The sequence below is a fragment of the Sabethes cyaneus genome, chromosome 2, assembly GCF_943734655.1.
Source record: "Sabethes cyaneus chromosome 2, idSabCyanKW18_F2, whole genome shotgun sequence".
Lineage (NCBI taxonomy): Eukaryota > Metazoa > Arthropoda > Insecta > Diptera > Culicidae > Sabethes > Sabethes cyaneus.
The window spans coordinates 146,136,756-146,153,664 of NC_071354.1; the positions used below are offsets into that span (position 1 = coordinate 146,136,756).

General features: G+C 42.9%; 2 protein-coding genes across 2 annotated transcripts in view; both read left to right on the plus strand.

The window, feature by feature from the left end:
- Nucleotides 1-16,909, plus strand: part of LOC128736154 (tyrosine-protein kinase Drl) — a 180,677-nt gene that overhangs the window by 85,539 nt on the left and 78,229 nt on the right. Inside the window, exon 4 of the mRNA XM_053830634.1 lies at nt 5,619-5,787. Coding sequence (XP_053686609.1) covers nt 5,619-5,787 — 169 coding nt within the window. The remainder of the gene's footprint in view (nt 1-5,618; nt 5,788-16,909) is intronic.
- Nucleotides 6,994-7,409, plus strand: LOC128738292 (cuticle protein 19-like). Its single transcript, XM_053833312.1, has 2 exons — nt 6,994-7,011; nt 7,077-7,409. The coding sequence occupies exons 1-2, from the start codon at nt 7,003-7,005 to the stop codon at nt 7,407-7,409; spliced, it is 342 nt and encodes a 113-aa protein (XP_053689287.1). The 5' UTR covers nt 6,994-7,002.

A 16,909-nucleotide genomic window follows, 5' to 3' on the forward strand; every position in this document is an offset into this window, starting at 1 on the left:
GCCTGGGTAACACGCTTCAAACGCTTTTTGAAGTCGTTACATTCGGAACGCACTGCTTCCATCGGAATGTCATCCCATATCTTGTTGATAACTAACTTAAATTCATCCAAATTGTGATATTTATAATCCTTGAGCTTCTGCTGCATGCATCCCCATACACAAAAATACAGAGATGCAAATCAGGAAAACTTGGAGATCATTCCTTTTGATACGGTGATTGATGACCAAAAAACTTCTCATCAGAAGAGATCACTACTGAAACACCGTGACGACAAAGCAGCAGTTTGCATCTTTCCTGCCGTTTTTTTGTTGCTTCCGTTAATCCATGCATTTCACGTTTTTTGAATGCTTTGATATCCAGATCCATTTTCAAAACTCGCCAAAGAGATTTCCTGTTGATATTCAGCTCAACTGCCATGTTTCGTGCGGACCGGTCGCAACTGCGACGAATTTACTATCGAACAACTATTTTGACCTCCGCAGTTTTAGCCCTTCGTTTTCTTCTGGTTTTTTGCGGTTTTCAACAGATCCTGTCTCGACAAATCCTCTTTTTATGTCGAGATGTTTGAGGTCACGAAAAATAGTGCTGCATGCAGCACCGTTTCGAACTTTATTTATTATCAACGACCGTAACTCGAACATTAGTGCGTGTACACCGAACGAGACACAATACGAAAATGAAACTACGTCAAGTAAGACCTAAGTCATGATGACACACACATAGTATTAGTTTGATTGTTTAAATTGTATATGCCATTGCAAGCATGAAATGATTTTTTTATCGAATATATGCGTGTCACACTGTAAGTAAACAAAATTGTGATACAATTATCTCGCATAAAAAATATCGAAATGCTTTGATTGATCGTGGTAAAAAAAATCGTGAGAAACGATTTCTCTGATATTCCATAAACGAATCAATAATAGAAGACAACGAAGAGTTTCAAATTTATCTCAATTATCAAATTTTCATAATATCTCGATTATCTGGAAAATTATGTTTGATCAACTTATGACTTTATCTTTTATCTGCTTTATGAAAATCACTTAGTTTTTCTAAACGTAGATCTGTTTTTATGAATATAAGGACTGTATCGAAAAGTAATTAGCAACTTTTAAAATGATTTTACTCAAAAATGGGTGAAGTAATTTTTATGTGCGTGCAAGCAAAAGTTTGTTTAAATATCTAAAAAGAGTTGTGCAATCGATTTGTTTCGATTATTTTTTAATTTTCGCTATGCCTCGGATTGATCTTGAAACCAGAAAACAAAATTTTGCACACTTGGTGCACTGAAAACGGTGTTTTTTATCAACCAAATCGCACAACGGTTTAAAGTGCACCACACAAGCGTAAAAATATCATCGGAAAATAAAGAAGAGTTATCCTTGAAGGATCTGCCTTGGTCCGAAAGAAAATCTGGCTCCAGTTAGCCCCCGGTATATTCTGAAGTAATATTAACTCATATTAAACGACGCCGATTGGTAACAACGCCTTATTAGGTAAAATACTTTAAAGAAGCATTGCGATAATTCAGTGAATCAAGGTCAGGACCTCCGTAAAGACATACAAGAATCATAAGGTATCTAAGAAATCTGGAGAGTACCCAAGCAGCACCATTTGTTGCATGAAGGGTTACGCAACTATAATTGAAACATTCAAATATGGTAAAAGTTCACATCAGTTACCTTTATCGAACTGTTATGTGATTGAAAAAGCGCAAGAGGTGGAGCCTATAATATGGTAGACCGAGTATCAGTAGTGCTGACTGGTCTAAGGCCGGTGGTTGTGGCGTGCTGGGCGCCGACCTAGGTATGGGAGGTCACCGGCTTACTGCGAGGAGAATTATGCAAAGAGCTCGTTCGGACGAAGGTAGTGCTGAATGTCGAGTAGCACCTGTTGCGCAGCGCTTAAGAGTGGGATAAAAGCTAGTAAACGAGCCTGCTTCTAAAGGTTATGTGCTAATACCAATGCGAACCCCTGGGGTGACGCCTACAGAGACGTAATGGCAAAGACTAAGGGCGTGATGGCGCCCACAGAGCGATCACCAGAGATGTTGGAGCGGATCATCGAGGGCCTTTTTCCGCGCCACGAGCCAAGGCCCTGGTCCCAGTCCCAGGCCGCCGAGTCATCCCACGGCCGACGTTCCAGTATCTCAGACCCTAGCGTAAGATGGTTGGCCTCCATGCCGAACATCCAAAGTAACGTGGGCGATGGCGGTTTAGAGGTCGGGGAGGAAGCGACGGTTACGAACGAGGAACTCATTGAGATCGCTAAATCCCTAAAGGCGAGCAAGGCACCGGGACCAGACGGAATTCCGAATTTGGCCATTAAAGCGGCTATTTTGGAGACTACTGAATAATTCCGGGCAGTAATGAGTAGATGCCTGGAAGATGACCACTTCCCGGACAGATGGAAGCGACAGAACTTGGCCCTATTGCCGAAGCTGGAAAAACCTCCGGGAGTCCCCTCGTCATTTAGGCCGATCTGCCTGCTCAATACTGCTGGCAAAGTGCTGGAGAGGGTTATCCTTAACAGACTCGTACTGTACGCTGAGGGTACAAACGGTCTGTCAAGGAACCAATTCGGCTTCCGAAAGGGCAAATCAACAGTGGATGCCATCTTGTCTGTCACTAAGACAGCCAAGGTGGCAATCCAGCGCAAGAAAACTGGTATCCGCTATTGCGCAGTTGTCACGCTCGACGTGAGAAATGCGTTTAATAGCGCTACTTGGGACTCCATAGCCGTCTCGCTTCGAAACGTCCAAGTGCCGGTGTCGCTGTACAGGATTCTGGAAAATTACTTCCAGAATCGTGTGCTATGCTACAACACGGAGGAGGGTCAGAAGTGCGTTTCAATCACCGCAAGGGTTTCGCAAGGTTCCATGCTGGGCCTGGTGTTGTGGAACGTCATGTATGACAAGGTGTTGAAGCTAAAGTTCCCGGTAGGGGTTGTGATTGTCGGGTTTGCGGACGACATCACCTTAGAAGTCTACGGTGAATCTATCAGAGAATTTGAGTTGACGGCCACCCACTCTATAAGTATTGTTGAAGATTGGATGCGCTCCAGGAGACTGGAGATAGCGCATCATAAAACGGAGGTTATCGTGGTGAACAACCGCAAGTCGGGGCAGCAAGCAAAGATCAGCGTCGGGGACTGCATATTTCGTCAACGCGGTCCTTAAAACTCCTGGGAGTCATGGTCGACGACAAGCCCAAGTTCGGGAGCCACGTCGACTATGTCTACAAGAAAGCTTCCGTAGCTATTTCGGCATTGTCTCGTATGATGTCTAATAGCTCTGCGGTATATGGCAGCAAGCGAAGGCTATTAGCCAACGTGGTCCAGTCCATACTTAGGTATGGCGGGCCGGCGTGGTCATCGCCGTTAGGAACTAAAAGCTGCCTAGGTAAGCTGGAAGGTACCTATCGTCTCATATGCTTGAGAGCGGCGAGCGTGCATCGCACAGTTTCACATGACGCAATCTGCGTCTTAACGGGTATGATACCTGTTGGCATCATCATCAGCCAGGATGTAGAGTGCCTCAACCAACGTGGAACTAGTGGCATGCGGAGTACCACAAGATCGACCTTGATGATCACATGGCAGCGGGCATGGTCTAATTCCACAAAAGGCCGGTGGACACATCGACTTATCCCTGACGTATCCGGGTGGGTCGACAGGCGCCACGGCGAAGTCAACTTCCATCTGACACAGATTTTGTCAGGGCATGGTTGCAGAACCTGCAGAACATGTTTTCTTTATATGCCCTCGTTTCGTAGGCGCGAGAAGCAACATGCAGGCAGTGAGCGGACAGGACACTATTCCGGATAACTTAGTCCAAACGATGTGTTTTAGCTCGGCCGTCTGGGGAGCGGTCAATGCGGCTGCTACCCAGATTGTACTTGAGCTACAAAACCGCTGGAGACCCGATCAACGACGAATAAACAGCCTAACTACCATAGCCCTGTAGTTATCTAAAAGGGTGCGTTAAGCACAATAGCCCCTCCCTAAAATAATACCGATAAGGTGGTGCCAGAGGGGATTGCGGCTAGAGACTCGAGTAGGGGTTTAGTGGGTCGGGATCCTCACGCCCCATTAGGGGGTCGGGATACCTAAACCCCACTCCCTGAGATGTCTTCTCAGATGTCTGATAGTACCGTATCTTCTAAGGTCGTAAAAAAAATAAAGGCTAGCTATGGCAGACGACGCACAAAAATGAGCCTATGGAAAAATTGACATGACTGAACGAATGATGTGTTTCGTGTGCATCTCTGGTACAATCTCGAGTGCCTTCGAGACGCAACAAGGGTTGAAACAACGTGATGGCTTATCCTGCATACTTTTTAATATAGCTCTTGAGGGGGTGATCCAAAGAGCGAGCATCGAACCGAAAAGCACGATTTGCAGCAAGAGCTAACTCCATTAAACGGGATGCCTTTGATATTATAGCCAGTAGCTTGCAGCGCTAAAAATTGAGCTAAAAATAAATGCATTGAACATCAAATAGATGAAAGGTAGATGCTCAAAGAAGACGAACATGCGCCTCCCACGCGCCCGACAATGTACACCTTCCTTATTAGACCAGTAGTTATTTATGGATTTGAAGCTGGGATGCTGTCCATGGAGGACATGCGTGTCTTTGCTGCGTTCAAGCGGACGGTGCTGATGCGGACGAAAGCATATGAATTTTGAGCTACAAACACTGCTTGAACAGTCCATCGTCATACATCCGTCGAAAGTCAGCAGGTTACGGCCACGTTGCGAAGATGACTGAAGACGAAGATGACGCACGACGAAAACGGATCTCTTCAACAACCTACCGGCACCAAAACCAGAAGTTCCCAACGTGCGAGATGGCTCGACCTGGTCAAAGATGACTTACGACTTCTGAGACGGCTCGGAAATTAGCGATTAGCGTGGTCCGGGACCGAGTAAAATACTCTTTTCGGGACTTGAAATAGTTTTACCTTTGTTTTGAACTTGTCATTTTTTTTCATTTCTAAGTTTAATTTTGTTATAAGATAGCCTTCTTAAGGAGAAAGAACTATTTTATCTCTTTTCTAGAAATGGATCGTAACAAATAGTTACATATTTAGAGTTATTTTATTTTTGCAATAAAAACAAAAAATTGTCGGTCGCATTCCACAATTGGTCTAAACTAATTTTGGATAAACGATGCATGAAAATTTGATTAATCAGATAAATTAATGGTTAAGTTGGTGCGAAATTTGTCATTCAACATTGAAGTGTAATGCCTAACGTTAAAACTTCGTTATTTAATTTACGAAAATTCATCAGCAACCACACGATAGACTGTGAGCATCGCTGCTGAGCTCGCGCCTTTGCATTTTTATTAATTTGTGTTCGTGCGGTTAATAAAGCACCCTGGCGGTACGGAAAGCATCCACCCAGCCGAGCGCAGCCAAAACTTCCAGTACCACCCATCGAATAAATTTGCCACCCGCATCTTCCGAGAACACTTCCTCATTTGACTTCAGTCGTTGTTCCCTAATTGAACATTAATTCTCACTTTTTGCCGTCTTACCCAGGTCTTACCTCCCGAGCATGCTGTTTTTCCTTAACACCGTTTGTCTGCTTATGTGCTTTCTTTTAATTTCAGGCATCTTCCCACCGCGACACCGACTCCCAGCGGCAGAAATAGCTCCACCACAGGGACCCGCCTTACTCGGTGCCGCCGCTTGTGCTCTCGGCTTGGTGCTGGTGGTGGGGCTCATCGCAAGCGCCATGTACGTTCGTGCCCGCAAGCAGATCCGCCAGGATTCACTACAGTGAGTAATGATTGTGACTGCGTTACGCGCCACTGCCGCTGCCACCGTTGCACAACGGCTCGCAAAAGTTCATCCAGTGGGCATAATATGGTTAAACGAACAAAAAATACGTGTGAACTGATTCTATATATCATGTCTGTTAATAATTATAACGGTAGAGATGAGCTTGCAGATATTTCTTTGAGATTTATTAAATCTCTAACTTTCTATGGTTCATACCTTAAGAATTTTTATGTAGTGACTATTTTTCCATTGTCACCCAAGACGATGTAGTATCTGTGTATACATCGTGTGGCACATTTGTAACCTTTCAGTTACAAATACGGCCCCAACCCAGCGTGTTACTCTCCGGCAAGTGTCGTGTCCTTACGAAGTAAGCAACAATTTATCTCCTGTCTTGTCGGTCTTTTGGTTTTCACTTTCTCATGTCCCATGTTGTTTCCTCCTGTTTGGTATGGGACACGGAACAATTGAAAGTGATTGTCTGATAAATGGCTGCATGTAGGTTCAGCAGAAAGAAATCGTGATTTAATTTTGCGGCTGGCTTATTTCTCAGGAGAATGCATCGTAGCCGAATGGACCTAGCAATAGCAGCACATTCGGTTTGCATGATGCTTTATGCTGTCGTGATATCATACTAACTTAGCTTCAAAGTAGTACTTCCAAGGTGGGTCGCTATTTTGAGCAACTGTCTAAGGCGAAATGAACGCATGTCGTGCAGTAAAATTCAAACGCAAGTTTGCTGCATTGTAGGAAAAGGGGAGAGTACATATTTCAATTTGACATGCTAGGTCAATCAGAAGCAACCTAAATGATTCAAAGTAGATATCTGATGCGAAATTAGCAATTGAACCAGTGCTTCGCCGTTAAAATATGTGGTTTATGTTAGAACTTATGGGGTTAAAAATTCAATTATTCCATTGGATAGCGTGATATATGATAGCACAACGCTGCACAAATTAATCTACTATGTTATTGCACGAAGGAAGTAAAAGGTAAATTATATCGGAACGGAATCGGAATAAAGAAATCATCTGCTTGCTGTGTATATGATTTGATTGCACGCTAAAAATCGGCAAAATTGAACGATCACCAAAACAACACCGAAGAGCGCAATTTTGGTGCATATAAAAGTTCTCCGATTCAGTGAATCCAGTATCAGTCACTACTTAGAGTTCGAACAGTGTGGTTAAAACCCAAAACAGGAGATCCAAAATGTTTAAGGTAAACTTGTTTATTTAACGGTGTTTATCCCATTTACACAAAATATCTCATCATGCCTTTGACAGATCATCGTTCTGGTTGCCTGTTTGGCCGTCGTTGCTTCTGCCCAGTTCTACGGAGGAGATCAAGGCCACCATGAAGACTATCACACCTATCCGAAGTACAAGTACGAATACGGTGTCAAGGATTACCACACTAAGGATCATAAGAGCCAGTGGGAAAAGCGCGACGGTGACCACGTCAAGGGACAGTACACGCTGGATGAAGCCGATGGAACGCACCGCATTGTCGACTACAGCTCGGACCATAAAACCGGATTCCAGCCTCATGTACAGCGCAAGGGACACGCTCACCACCCGCATGGCGAAAGCTATGCCAATATCGAACAGCACTACTGAGCATTCTTGGAACAGTTGGAAACGTTACACTTTGTACCAAAGACGTCCGCACCTTCTCGCGTTCGAATGAGTGGATAGCTTTAATTATTATGATATAAAAAAAGCATTGTACCGTCTGAAACATTTTACTTACTGCTGTCATTAGTTTAATTTCGTCTTTCTTTTACTTGATTCATTCGAATAAAAAGACTGTATTGAAGTTATTTTTTTCGATGTTTTATAATTCATTGATTGGGGCGAACCAATTGGGGTTGAAAGCCCCAATAAAAAAAGTTAATAAATAAATAAATAATTCGTTGATCGCAAATGTTGCTTTTGAAACATTACATGAAATTGAAATTTCACCAATTGTAATGCGGAAAGCAAATTTTTTTCCGTGCATTGGATATTGCAATGATTTAGTGTACCCAATAAATATTTTATTTGATTCATTCAACTATTATAGAACTATCAAGAGAACAAGTGGCAGCTAAGCTAGGGTGAGGGTTGTCTATGTTGGTCCTATTTTTACTGTTATCTCTGGAATGCAATAAAACACGAATAGCCTTCATTTTGAATCATCGCGATTAGTTTTGATTAGCGATGGAAATCGAAAGCCAAAGTATCGATGTTTGGTATAGCGATATATCGGACATCTACATCTACATCTACAATTCTATATTTTTCGCACTAACCATTTATTCTTTCCCAAGAGAAAAATATATGTAGGCTATCGCCAGTGTTGTCTGCTCAGCAAATGCTACAGCAACACGAGAAGCAGTAAGAGCCAAATCAAAAGTAGCACCAACCACAACAGCAATGGTACTAAATCTACCGAAGGTGGAGGTAGCGAAGAAGCTTGTCGAAGAGTTGCAAGATTACCTCGATAAAAAACGTGCTTTTGGTTGGTAAACGGCTGAATAATGCGTACCGTCGGTGCCTTGTGCACGTGCAGGCATAAAATAGACCTTACAGTGGTTCATAGATAGCCATAGATAGGTTCATACATAGCCTCTTATTCAGCAACTCCTATTCCTACCTCTTCGTAGTACCAGTCGGGATACGAGCAACTTTGGTGGAGATCGGGTAACCAACCCCGGTGGAAGCCAAGGTCGTATGCTGACAGGAAAGTAAACGAACACACACGAGCCGGGTACAGCTATCATAGTGATGGGCGACATGCGGAAACGGGTGATTGGGTGGTGGCCAATCAATCCTCGAATGTGCAGTTTGATAATCAAGGGCCGATTCTTCAATATAAGCATCATCAACGTGCACAGCCCTCACCTCAGAAGTACCGATGACGACAAGGATGAATTCTACGCGCAGTTGGAGAGCGAATACGACCGCTGCCCAAAACATGATATTAAGATCGTCATCGGGGATTTCAATGCTCAGGTCGGCCAGGAGGAGGAATACAAACCGGTGATTGGAAGGTTCAGTGCACACCAGCGGACCAATGAAATGGGCTGAGACTTATCGAATTTGCCGCCTCCGGGAATATGGCCGTACGTAGTACCTTTTTCCAGCACATAATCCATCACAAGTACACCTGGGGGTCACCGAATCAGACAGAATCACAGATCGACCACGTTTTGATCGATAGTCGGCACTTCTCAGACATTATCGACGTCAGATCCTATCGAAGCGCTAACGTTGACTCGGACCACTACCTAGTGATGGTTAAGGTGCGCAAAAGACTCTCCGTTGTGAACAACATTCGGTACCGACGCCAGCGTCGGTTAGATCTCGCGCGGCTAAAGCAGCCAGACGTCGCCGCAAACTACGCGCATTTACTCGAAGCTGCTCTGCCGGAAGAGGACGAGCTGTACGAAACCCCTCTCGAGGACTGTTGGAACACTATCAAAACATCCATCAGCAGTGTAGCGGAGAGCTCCATCGGGCATGTGGCCCGGAATCAGCGGAACGATTGGTTTGACAATGAATGTAGGAGAGTGACGGATGAGGAGAACGCTGCGCGGGCGGCCAAGATGTGCAGTGCCACACAATAGAACGTGGAAAGACACAAACAGAAGAGGATGCAGCGGAACCAAATCTTTCGAGAGAAAAAGCGCTACCTGGAAGAGCAGGAATGATCAAAGTTGGAGCGGCTGCATCATTGTCAGGAAACGCGAAAGTTCTACCAGAAACTGAACGGATCCCGCAAAGGCTTTGTGCAGTGAGCCGAAATGTGTCGGGATAAGACTGGCAGTATTCTGACGGACGATCGGGAGGTGACCGATAGGTGGAAGCAGCACTTCGACGAACACCTGAATGGCGCCCAGGCGGAAAACCATGGCGGCAGGGAAAGCGATTTCGACGGTGCAGCAAACGGTGAAGTGGTGTCAGCCCCAACGATAGGCGAAGTTAAGGATGCCATCATGCAGCTAAAGAACAACAAGTCAGCTGGAAAAGATGGCATCGGAGCGGAGCTTATTAAAAGTTGGCCGTTTGTCTGCACCGACTAATTGTTAGAATTTGGGATACAGAACAGCTACCGGAGGAGTGGAAAGATGGGGTTATTTGCCCGATCTATAAAAAGGGCGACAAGTTGGACTGTGAGAACTATCGAGCGATCACCGTTTTCAATGCCGCCTTTAAAGTGCTGTCCCAAATCATTTTCCGCCGTCTATCACCAATTGCGAATAGATTTGTGGGAACTTATCAAGCTGGCTTCGTCGAAGGTCGGTCTACAACGGATCAAATATTTACACTGCGGCAAATCCTCCAAAAGGGCCGTGAATACAGAGTTCCCACGCATCATTTATTCGTTGACTTCAAAGCCGCATATGATACCATCGACCGGAAAGAGCTATGGAAAATCATGGACGAGAACAGCTTCCCCAGGAAGCTCATCAAACTGATTAAATCTACGATGGATGGTACACAGTGGTGTGTTCGGAATTCGGATGGATTGTCAAGTTCATTCGAATCACACAGAGGGCTTCGTCAAAGTGATGGTCTTTCATGCCTGTTGTTCAACATAGCGCTATTAGGTGTTATGAACCGAGCGGATATTAACACGCGGGGCACGATATTCAACAAATCTAGTCAATTCGTCTGCTTTGCCGATGACGTGGATATTATCGGCAGAACATCTGTGGAGGTGGCTGAACAGTACACCAGACTAAAGCGCGAAGCAGAAAAGATTGGGTAAATACGTCTAAAACAAAGTATATGCTGGCCAACGGAACCGAGGCCGAACGACACCGCTTGGGCAATAGTATATTGATCGACGGCGATGAGTTTGAGGTAGATGACGAATTTGTCTACCTTGGCTCACTGGTAGCGGCGGACAATGATACCAGCCGTGAGATTCGGAGGCGTATTATCAGAGGAAGTCGTGCTTACTATGGGCTTAACAAGCAATTGCGGTCGAGCAGACTAAGTCCCCGTACAAAGTGCACCCTGTACAAGACGCTTAATAGACTGGTTGTTCTCTACGGGCATGAAACATGGACAATGCCCGTGGAGAACCTGCGAGTGCTCGGAGCTTTCGAACGACGAGTGCTAAGAACGATCTTCGGCGGCGTACAGGAGAAAGGAGTATGGAGGCGAAGGATGAACCATGAACTCGCACAGCTCTTCGGCAAACCCAGTATCCAAAAGGTGGCTAAAGCTGGACGGATACGATGGGCAGGGCATGTTGCAAGAATGCCGGACAACTACCCTGCAAAGATGGTGTTCGCCTTAAATCCGATAGGAACAAGATGACCAGGAGCGCAGCGAGCAAGCTGGTTAGACCAGGTGGAGCGAGATCTGGCGGAGAGTACTCGGTGTCTGAGGAATTGGAGAGCGGTAGCCCTCAACCGAGTTACATGGAGAAACTTTGTTCAACAGGCTTTGTCTTAGGACGGCAAGCCACCTAAGTAAGTAAGTAACGTACACAAAGACATTAAGTTACTCATTTTCAAATTCAAGAAGTCCTCGGATCGGTCATTAATGAATGGAAAACCTTGGAACTGAAAACTGAAGAGAAGGAACTGTCGGTAGCCAGGATGCCTCTGGCGACAGTGCCAAAAACTGCACCGGTAAACCTAGTTCATATGTGAGGGAAGTTAACAAGGGCAAAGGAAATCTCCAGCGAGCAGAATCCGTGCCTCTCTCCACGCTGAAGAGGCCAGGAGCTCTTTGCCAGGAAATACAAGGCCAGGGGGATTTAAGAAACCCAAGAACACACCCGGCACTAGCGTACAGTAAACTAACGAAGAGGTCACCGAAGAAGACAGTCGCGATCCGTCGTAACTTGACGGTAAAAAACCCAATGAAGAAAGAGACCCGGTAAATGAAAGTTTATTAAAGGGGGAAATAGGGGCGTAGCGCTATCAGCTAAAGTTAACGGTGACACGTACGAAGAGGTTCTGCGAGCCATGCGGATAAAACCGGAACTCTAGGAGCTAGGTGCAAATGTGCAGAAAATCAGACGCACCCGTAATGGTGAGATGATCCTCAAACTGAAAAAGGGCCCATAAGCAAGTAGCTCTTCTTACAAAGAGCTAATTGAGAGTGCCATGGCACAGTGGTTTGATTGCTCGAAATTGTGAACTTTTTTAATAACTCTTTTCATAGTGTTTTTTTTTAACATGGCGTCTTCGGAAGAGTTTCTGTATATCAATAGACGCAACAACTGGTGGCTAGTATTAGTTAGGAACTCAAACACAGGTGGCGCTGGAAATTTTAACTTTCTAATTTGATTATATAGAGCTATAGTATGTTACAGAAAGTTTTAGATAATCTTATTATGAAGCTTTTGCTGGAAACATTATTCCTCTAAGTATCACAGTTTTTGAGATATTAGGCGTCTTTCATGACGGACCCCCAAAAATCGGGGTTTTCACTGTTTCTTTAAAACTATGTGATTTAGGGAAAAATAATGTTCTGCAAACATTTGCATCTATTAAAATCACATACTTTTGCAGAAGAAAGTGAAACCGTATCTTCAGCACAGATCGAGTGTTCATTGGGACTCTAGGTGTTTATTAACTTAGATAAAAATTAGTCAAACTTCGTACTGCTATACAATAAAAAGTTGGAAAAACTGACGACTGAGATATATTTAAGTGAAAGTACATTCAAAACTGATCTTAAAACATTCTGTCATTTGTCTCTTTTAGTATCTTCATCATTTAATTTGCATTTCCAAAAAGTATTACTCAGGTTTTTGGAGATATATATCATAATGTTTACAATATCTCATCGCCCTGTTAGCAGCAAGGTACGATGCTAATCTAAGTCGTCGTATGTACTGCTCTTGGCTGTGTGGTACTGCTAGAGTTTAATAGGATCCTTACACTTGCCCTGTAATTGTCCTGTGCTCTAATAACCGGCTGCGAAGCCTGCCGATAAAGAAGTGTAATGTCTTAAAGACGGTTATCCCCAAAGCTTTGCTCTACTTGCATGCATGTCCAGCGTTTGCAATCGGCTGCAGTCATCGACAGATTTTACAACTATATAGCTCTTTAGATCGTCGACATATACCAGCAAAGGCAAAAGCAAAGGCCCTAAGTTACTACCTTGAGGGACGCCAAAAGTATTACTTAATGCACGTGAAACGTGGAATTCAGCTTGACACGTAAAGTACGGTCTGTAAGATCCTTAACCATGAAGTTAGTTTATCAGATACACCCAGTTTAGAGAGCTTGTGCAAGAGTATTAGATGTTCTACTGTGTCGAACGCGGCTTTAATATCTGTGTACACAGCAACAGCATCGATTTACGTTCCGGCTTCCATTTGTGAGATGCAGGTACTGCTGAATTCGATCAAGTTAGTCGACACAGAACGACCCGGCATAAATCCATCCTGGTTTACTGAAATATAGGTTTTGGTGCTGTTCAGGATTACACTACTGACGATGATTTCAAAGAGCTATGATCCAGCAGAAAGACTTGTAATGTCTCTGTAGTTCCTTACGTCTAGCTTTCCTCCCTTCTTGAATGCGGGAAACATATAGGACTGTTTCCACAGCGTAGGTAAACAGCGCTGTTCAAACGATTTGTTTAAAATCAGACTGAAGGGCAGAGTAAGAGCAGTAGCACAGTGACAGAAAATAATAGCTGTAATACCATCCGTACAAGGTGAGTAGGAGCTCTTCAAATTCGTGGCACCAGCTGGAGGGACATCCGACGCAGCTATTTCATCATTAGATTGTGTAGTACAGCCACTCGCGAACACAGAAGAAAAAGGATCGGCAAACAATTCGCAAGATTCGGTAATTATCGAGGATTCCTTTCTACTCAGGATTACACTAGAAGGAATGGAACAGCTTTTCCTCTTGGAGTTTACAAGTGTCCAAAAGCTTTTAGGATTATTTCGCAACGCAACACCCGCAGTACATAGGATTTGTAGAGAGAACTACTCAGCCTACGGTAAGCGTCACTGGCATCTTTGAAAGCGCGTTTATTTAGCGGTATTCGATGCTTACGAAGTAGTCTCTGTTTTGCGTTCCGATGCCGTTTCAATCTGCGCAGCTCACTGTTACTCTAGGCAGGGGTTCTGCCAAGCGCAGACAGCATCGCAAAACTGCAATGTCATATTATCCACGACCATCTCACCCAACAATGCAGCCCAGTCCAGGCAAGAAAGGTATTCATCAAGTGCCTCAAAGTTTATACGAAGATAATTTAGAAGTGCCATTCCAACATTGGTAGCAGGAGCGTCAACGGGATGTACCATTATAGGAAAAAATAATTACAGTGGAGGATGGTGAGGATTGACGGGAAGCAGTGAAGATATTGCGCAAATCACAGAGATCTCTTGATCAGGAAGGCAGTGAACGAGGTCGAGTGTTCGTTCAAGGTAATTACTCAGTGGATTTACTTGTTTATGAAGTTTAGGAATTCGAATCCATCAACCACAGCAGCACTAGCAGCAGGAAGCAAAATTAAATTGTCGTATTGTACTCCATCCTCCCCATTAAACTAGGATATTTACGGTACGGTTGGGCCAATCTGAACACAGCGAATATATTTTCATGAAAAAAATTTTAGTTTCAAACAAAAAAATTGCTTTTGAAATTTGCAAAATCGATGCTGACCAATTTCACCTTAAATGCCACGAGTTTGGCCACATTGCAAGAAATTGCAATGGACCTGATAGAAGCAAATTATGCAGAAGATGCGGGATAGTTGGTCATAAAGCGGCTGCTAGATCACAGTGGAAGGGACTGTAGTAGTGAAAGTGTCCGTAGTAATGCCTAGCGGCGGTCCCGGGGGTATTTCGGGCCAGAAGCAGTGAGGTTTTTAGTAGGTTAGAGTCTCACATCGTGCCGCCTGATGTATCATTAGTGTGCCAGGCATTGAGTTTTTCATCACGAAAAAAACACACACGTAGAGAAACTGAGTCGAATTTGGCCTGCTGGACCTTATTTTTTCATGTTCGGTTTCGGTTTTCTGAGTGATTTTCATACTTTTATACCTTTATACAGAAAAACAAAAAGGTAGAATTCAAGACCTATATCAACAGCTATGCAAAATTGAGTTTTATGCAGATTTCTCCTAATTTTTGAAAAAGATTTTCTCGAGTTTTTTTGCCGCTAAAAGAAGAGATGTTCATTTCAAATGAACCGTGTAATCTAGTTGCAGAATATATAAATGTTATCTAAAAGCATAATTGCATTTTATCTCGTATTTTATACAACTACCACCACTATTGGTACGACCTCCACTAAGGGTACACTAACCCTATAGGCTTTTAAAAATAATAAATGTGAAGGGTTTTTAATCAGCCTAACGTGAAAAGGTATACTCTGATCCTTCTCCATAACTTCAGATGCGTAAAAATCTATGCAAATGAAAAAAAAAATTAGGTTTTTTCATATTTCAATTTCATTTTCCGAAAACTAAAAGCCGACAAGTTTTATGAACATTTGTTAGAACCTATCCGAGAAAATAAAGTAAATTTTGGATTTGTGTAGTTTGCAATGCAAGCAATTGCTAAAAGTTAAAAAATCAGTTTTCGTATTACACGTGCAAAGGTTATTGCTTCACTTGTGATGAATATATTGCAGATAGAACATTGATATGGTTGAAGAAATTATAGGTAACTCCATTCTCTATAACTACTTCTTACACTATTTTAACGAGTTAGCTGGTTAAGAGACACTGGAATTAAGTTTAATCTGTGTGGTCGTTAATGTACTAGTATCATTTATTCCATGTTTAAATCTTCAAACAAGATTTTTTCAATTTTCCACCGATAGGATATTTTGGGATTACGTTTTTCGCAAATGGTCGATTATGTTCTGAAACCCTGCGTAGAAAAATTTTAGGTTCATTTTAGTTTCGCAATAATGTTGTTCGTGGTATGAGTGACTGAATTAAAACTTTAATCGCGTTTTTTAAAAACCGCGTCTTTAAAGTCGCCTTCATAACAATCTGAAGAAGCACTCAAGCAACTTACTTACTTCTTTTTTCTATAAAACAGATAAAAGTATCTCCTGTTTGACCCATCGTTATGTCGATATGACAATTTTTCAGAGTATTAATGGCAATTGTATTTTAGAATGTTAGACATTTTTTTACTAAAACTGATATTATTATGCGTTCTAATGTTTATAAAAAGATCGAAGGTTAGAGAAAATAATTTAGTATAATTTCATGTCGTTATAGATTTTTTTGTTTTGTTTTGTATAAACCTCCGAGCGCCAGTCGATGATACCGCATTTTTTATTTTTTTAATTACCTCAAGGAGCTGTGGAGCAATAGGAGAGGGGAAAAATCTTACACTTCAGAAGTTACAGGTTTCATACATTCAACACTTTTTTAAATTTGGTAAATTTCGCATCCGGTCAATTCTGGACTTCTAGACCGGAATTGGAATGATACCTGAAAGGAGCCAAATCAGACTGAAGCAGAAAAAATTCGTTCAGATTTTCAACCGGCCTGGACCGGACCGGAACCCGGACTATAATTTTTGTTCCGCTGCTGATCACATCACATTGATAATCATTTTTATCACTCAATAACAATTATTGCAAAGAAATTCAGAGCGGTTTACAGCAAACACCCGGGCGATATCACTACAGAATTAAAACAAAATTATGCCACCAATTATTTGTATTCAATATTATTATACTGTATTACTATTTTATTACATTAATTAAGAGATGACAATTGCACAACAAAATAAGAAGTACACTGAGCTTACAAAAAATACACTGCTCGACCAAATCCAACAGAAAAAATAACTGCAGTCACCGGATTACAGAAGAAGACCACACACATGCTACCTTCAGAGAAGCTCCATCTGTAACGATATAAACTAAACACTTACAGATTATTATGCGAAATCTGTTACAGCAATCTATTCGGTAGACGCAAAAGCTAAAGGATCAGCTGCCAGAAAACCGTTTCAAACTAGCACGAAGACTGGTCAAAAATGAACTGATTCTCACTCGAATAAACTCGGTCTTTTTATAACTTCAATTTAACTACCGTTCACTAATTGACCCATGAAAACCATACGCTAGGTACTCAGCGCAATACAACCGTCGGTCGTCAGCAAGATACGCAACAGACCCCAC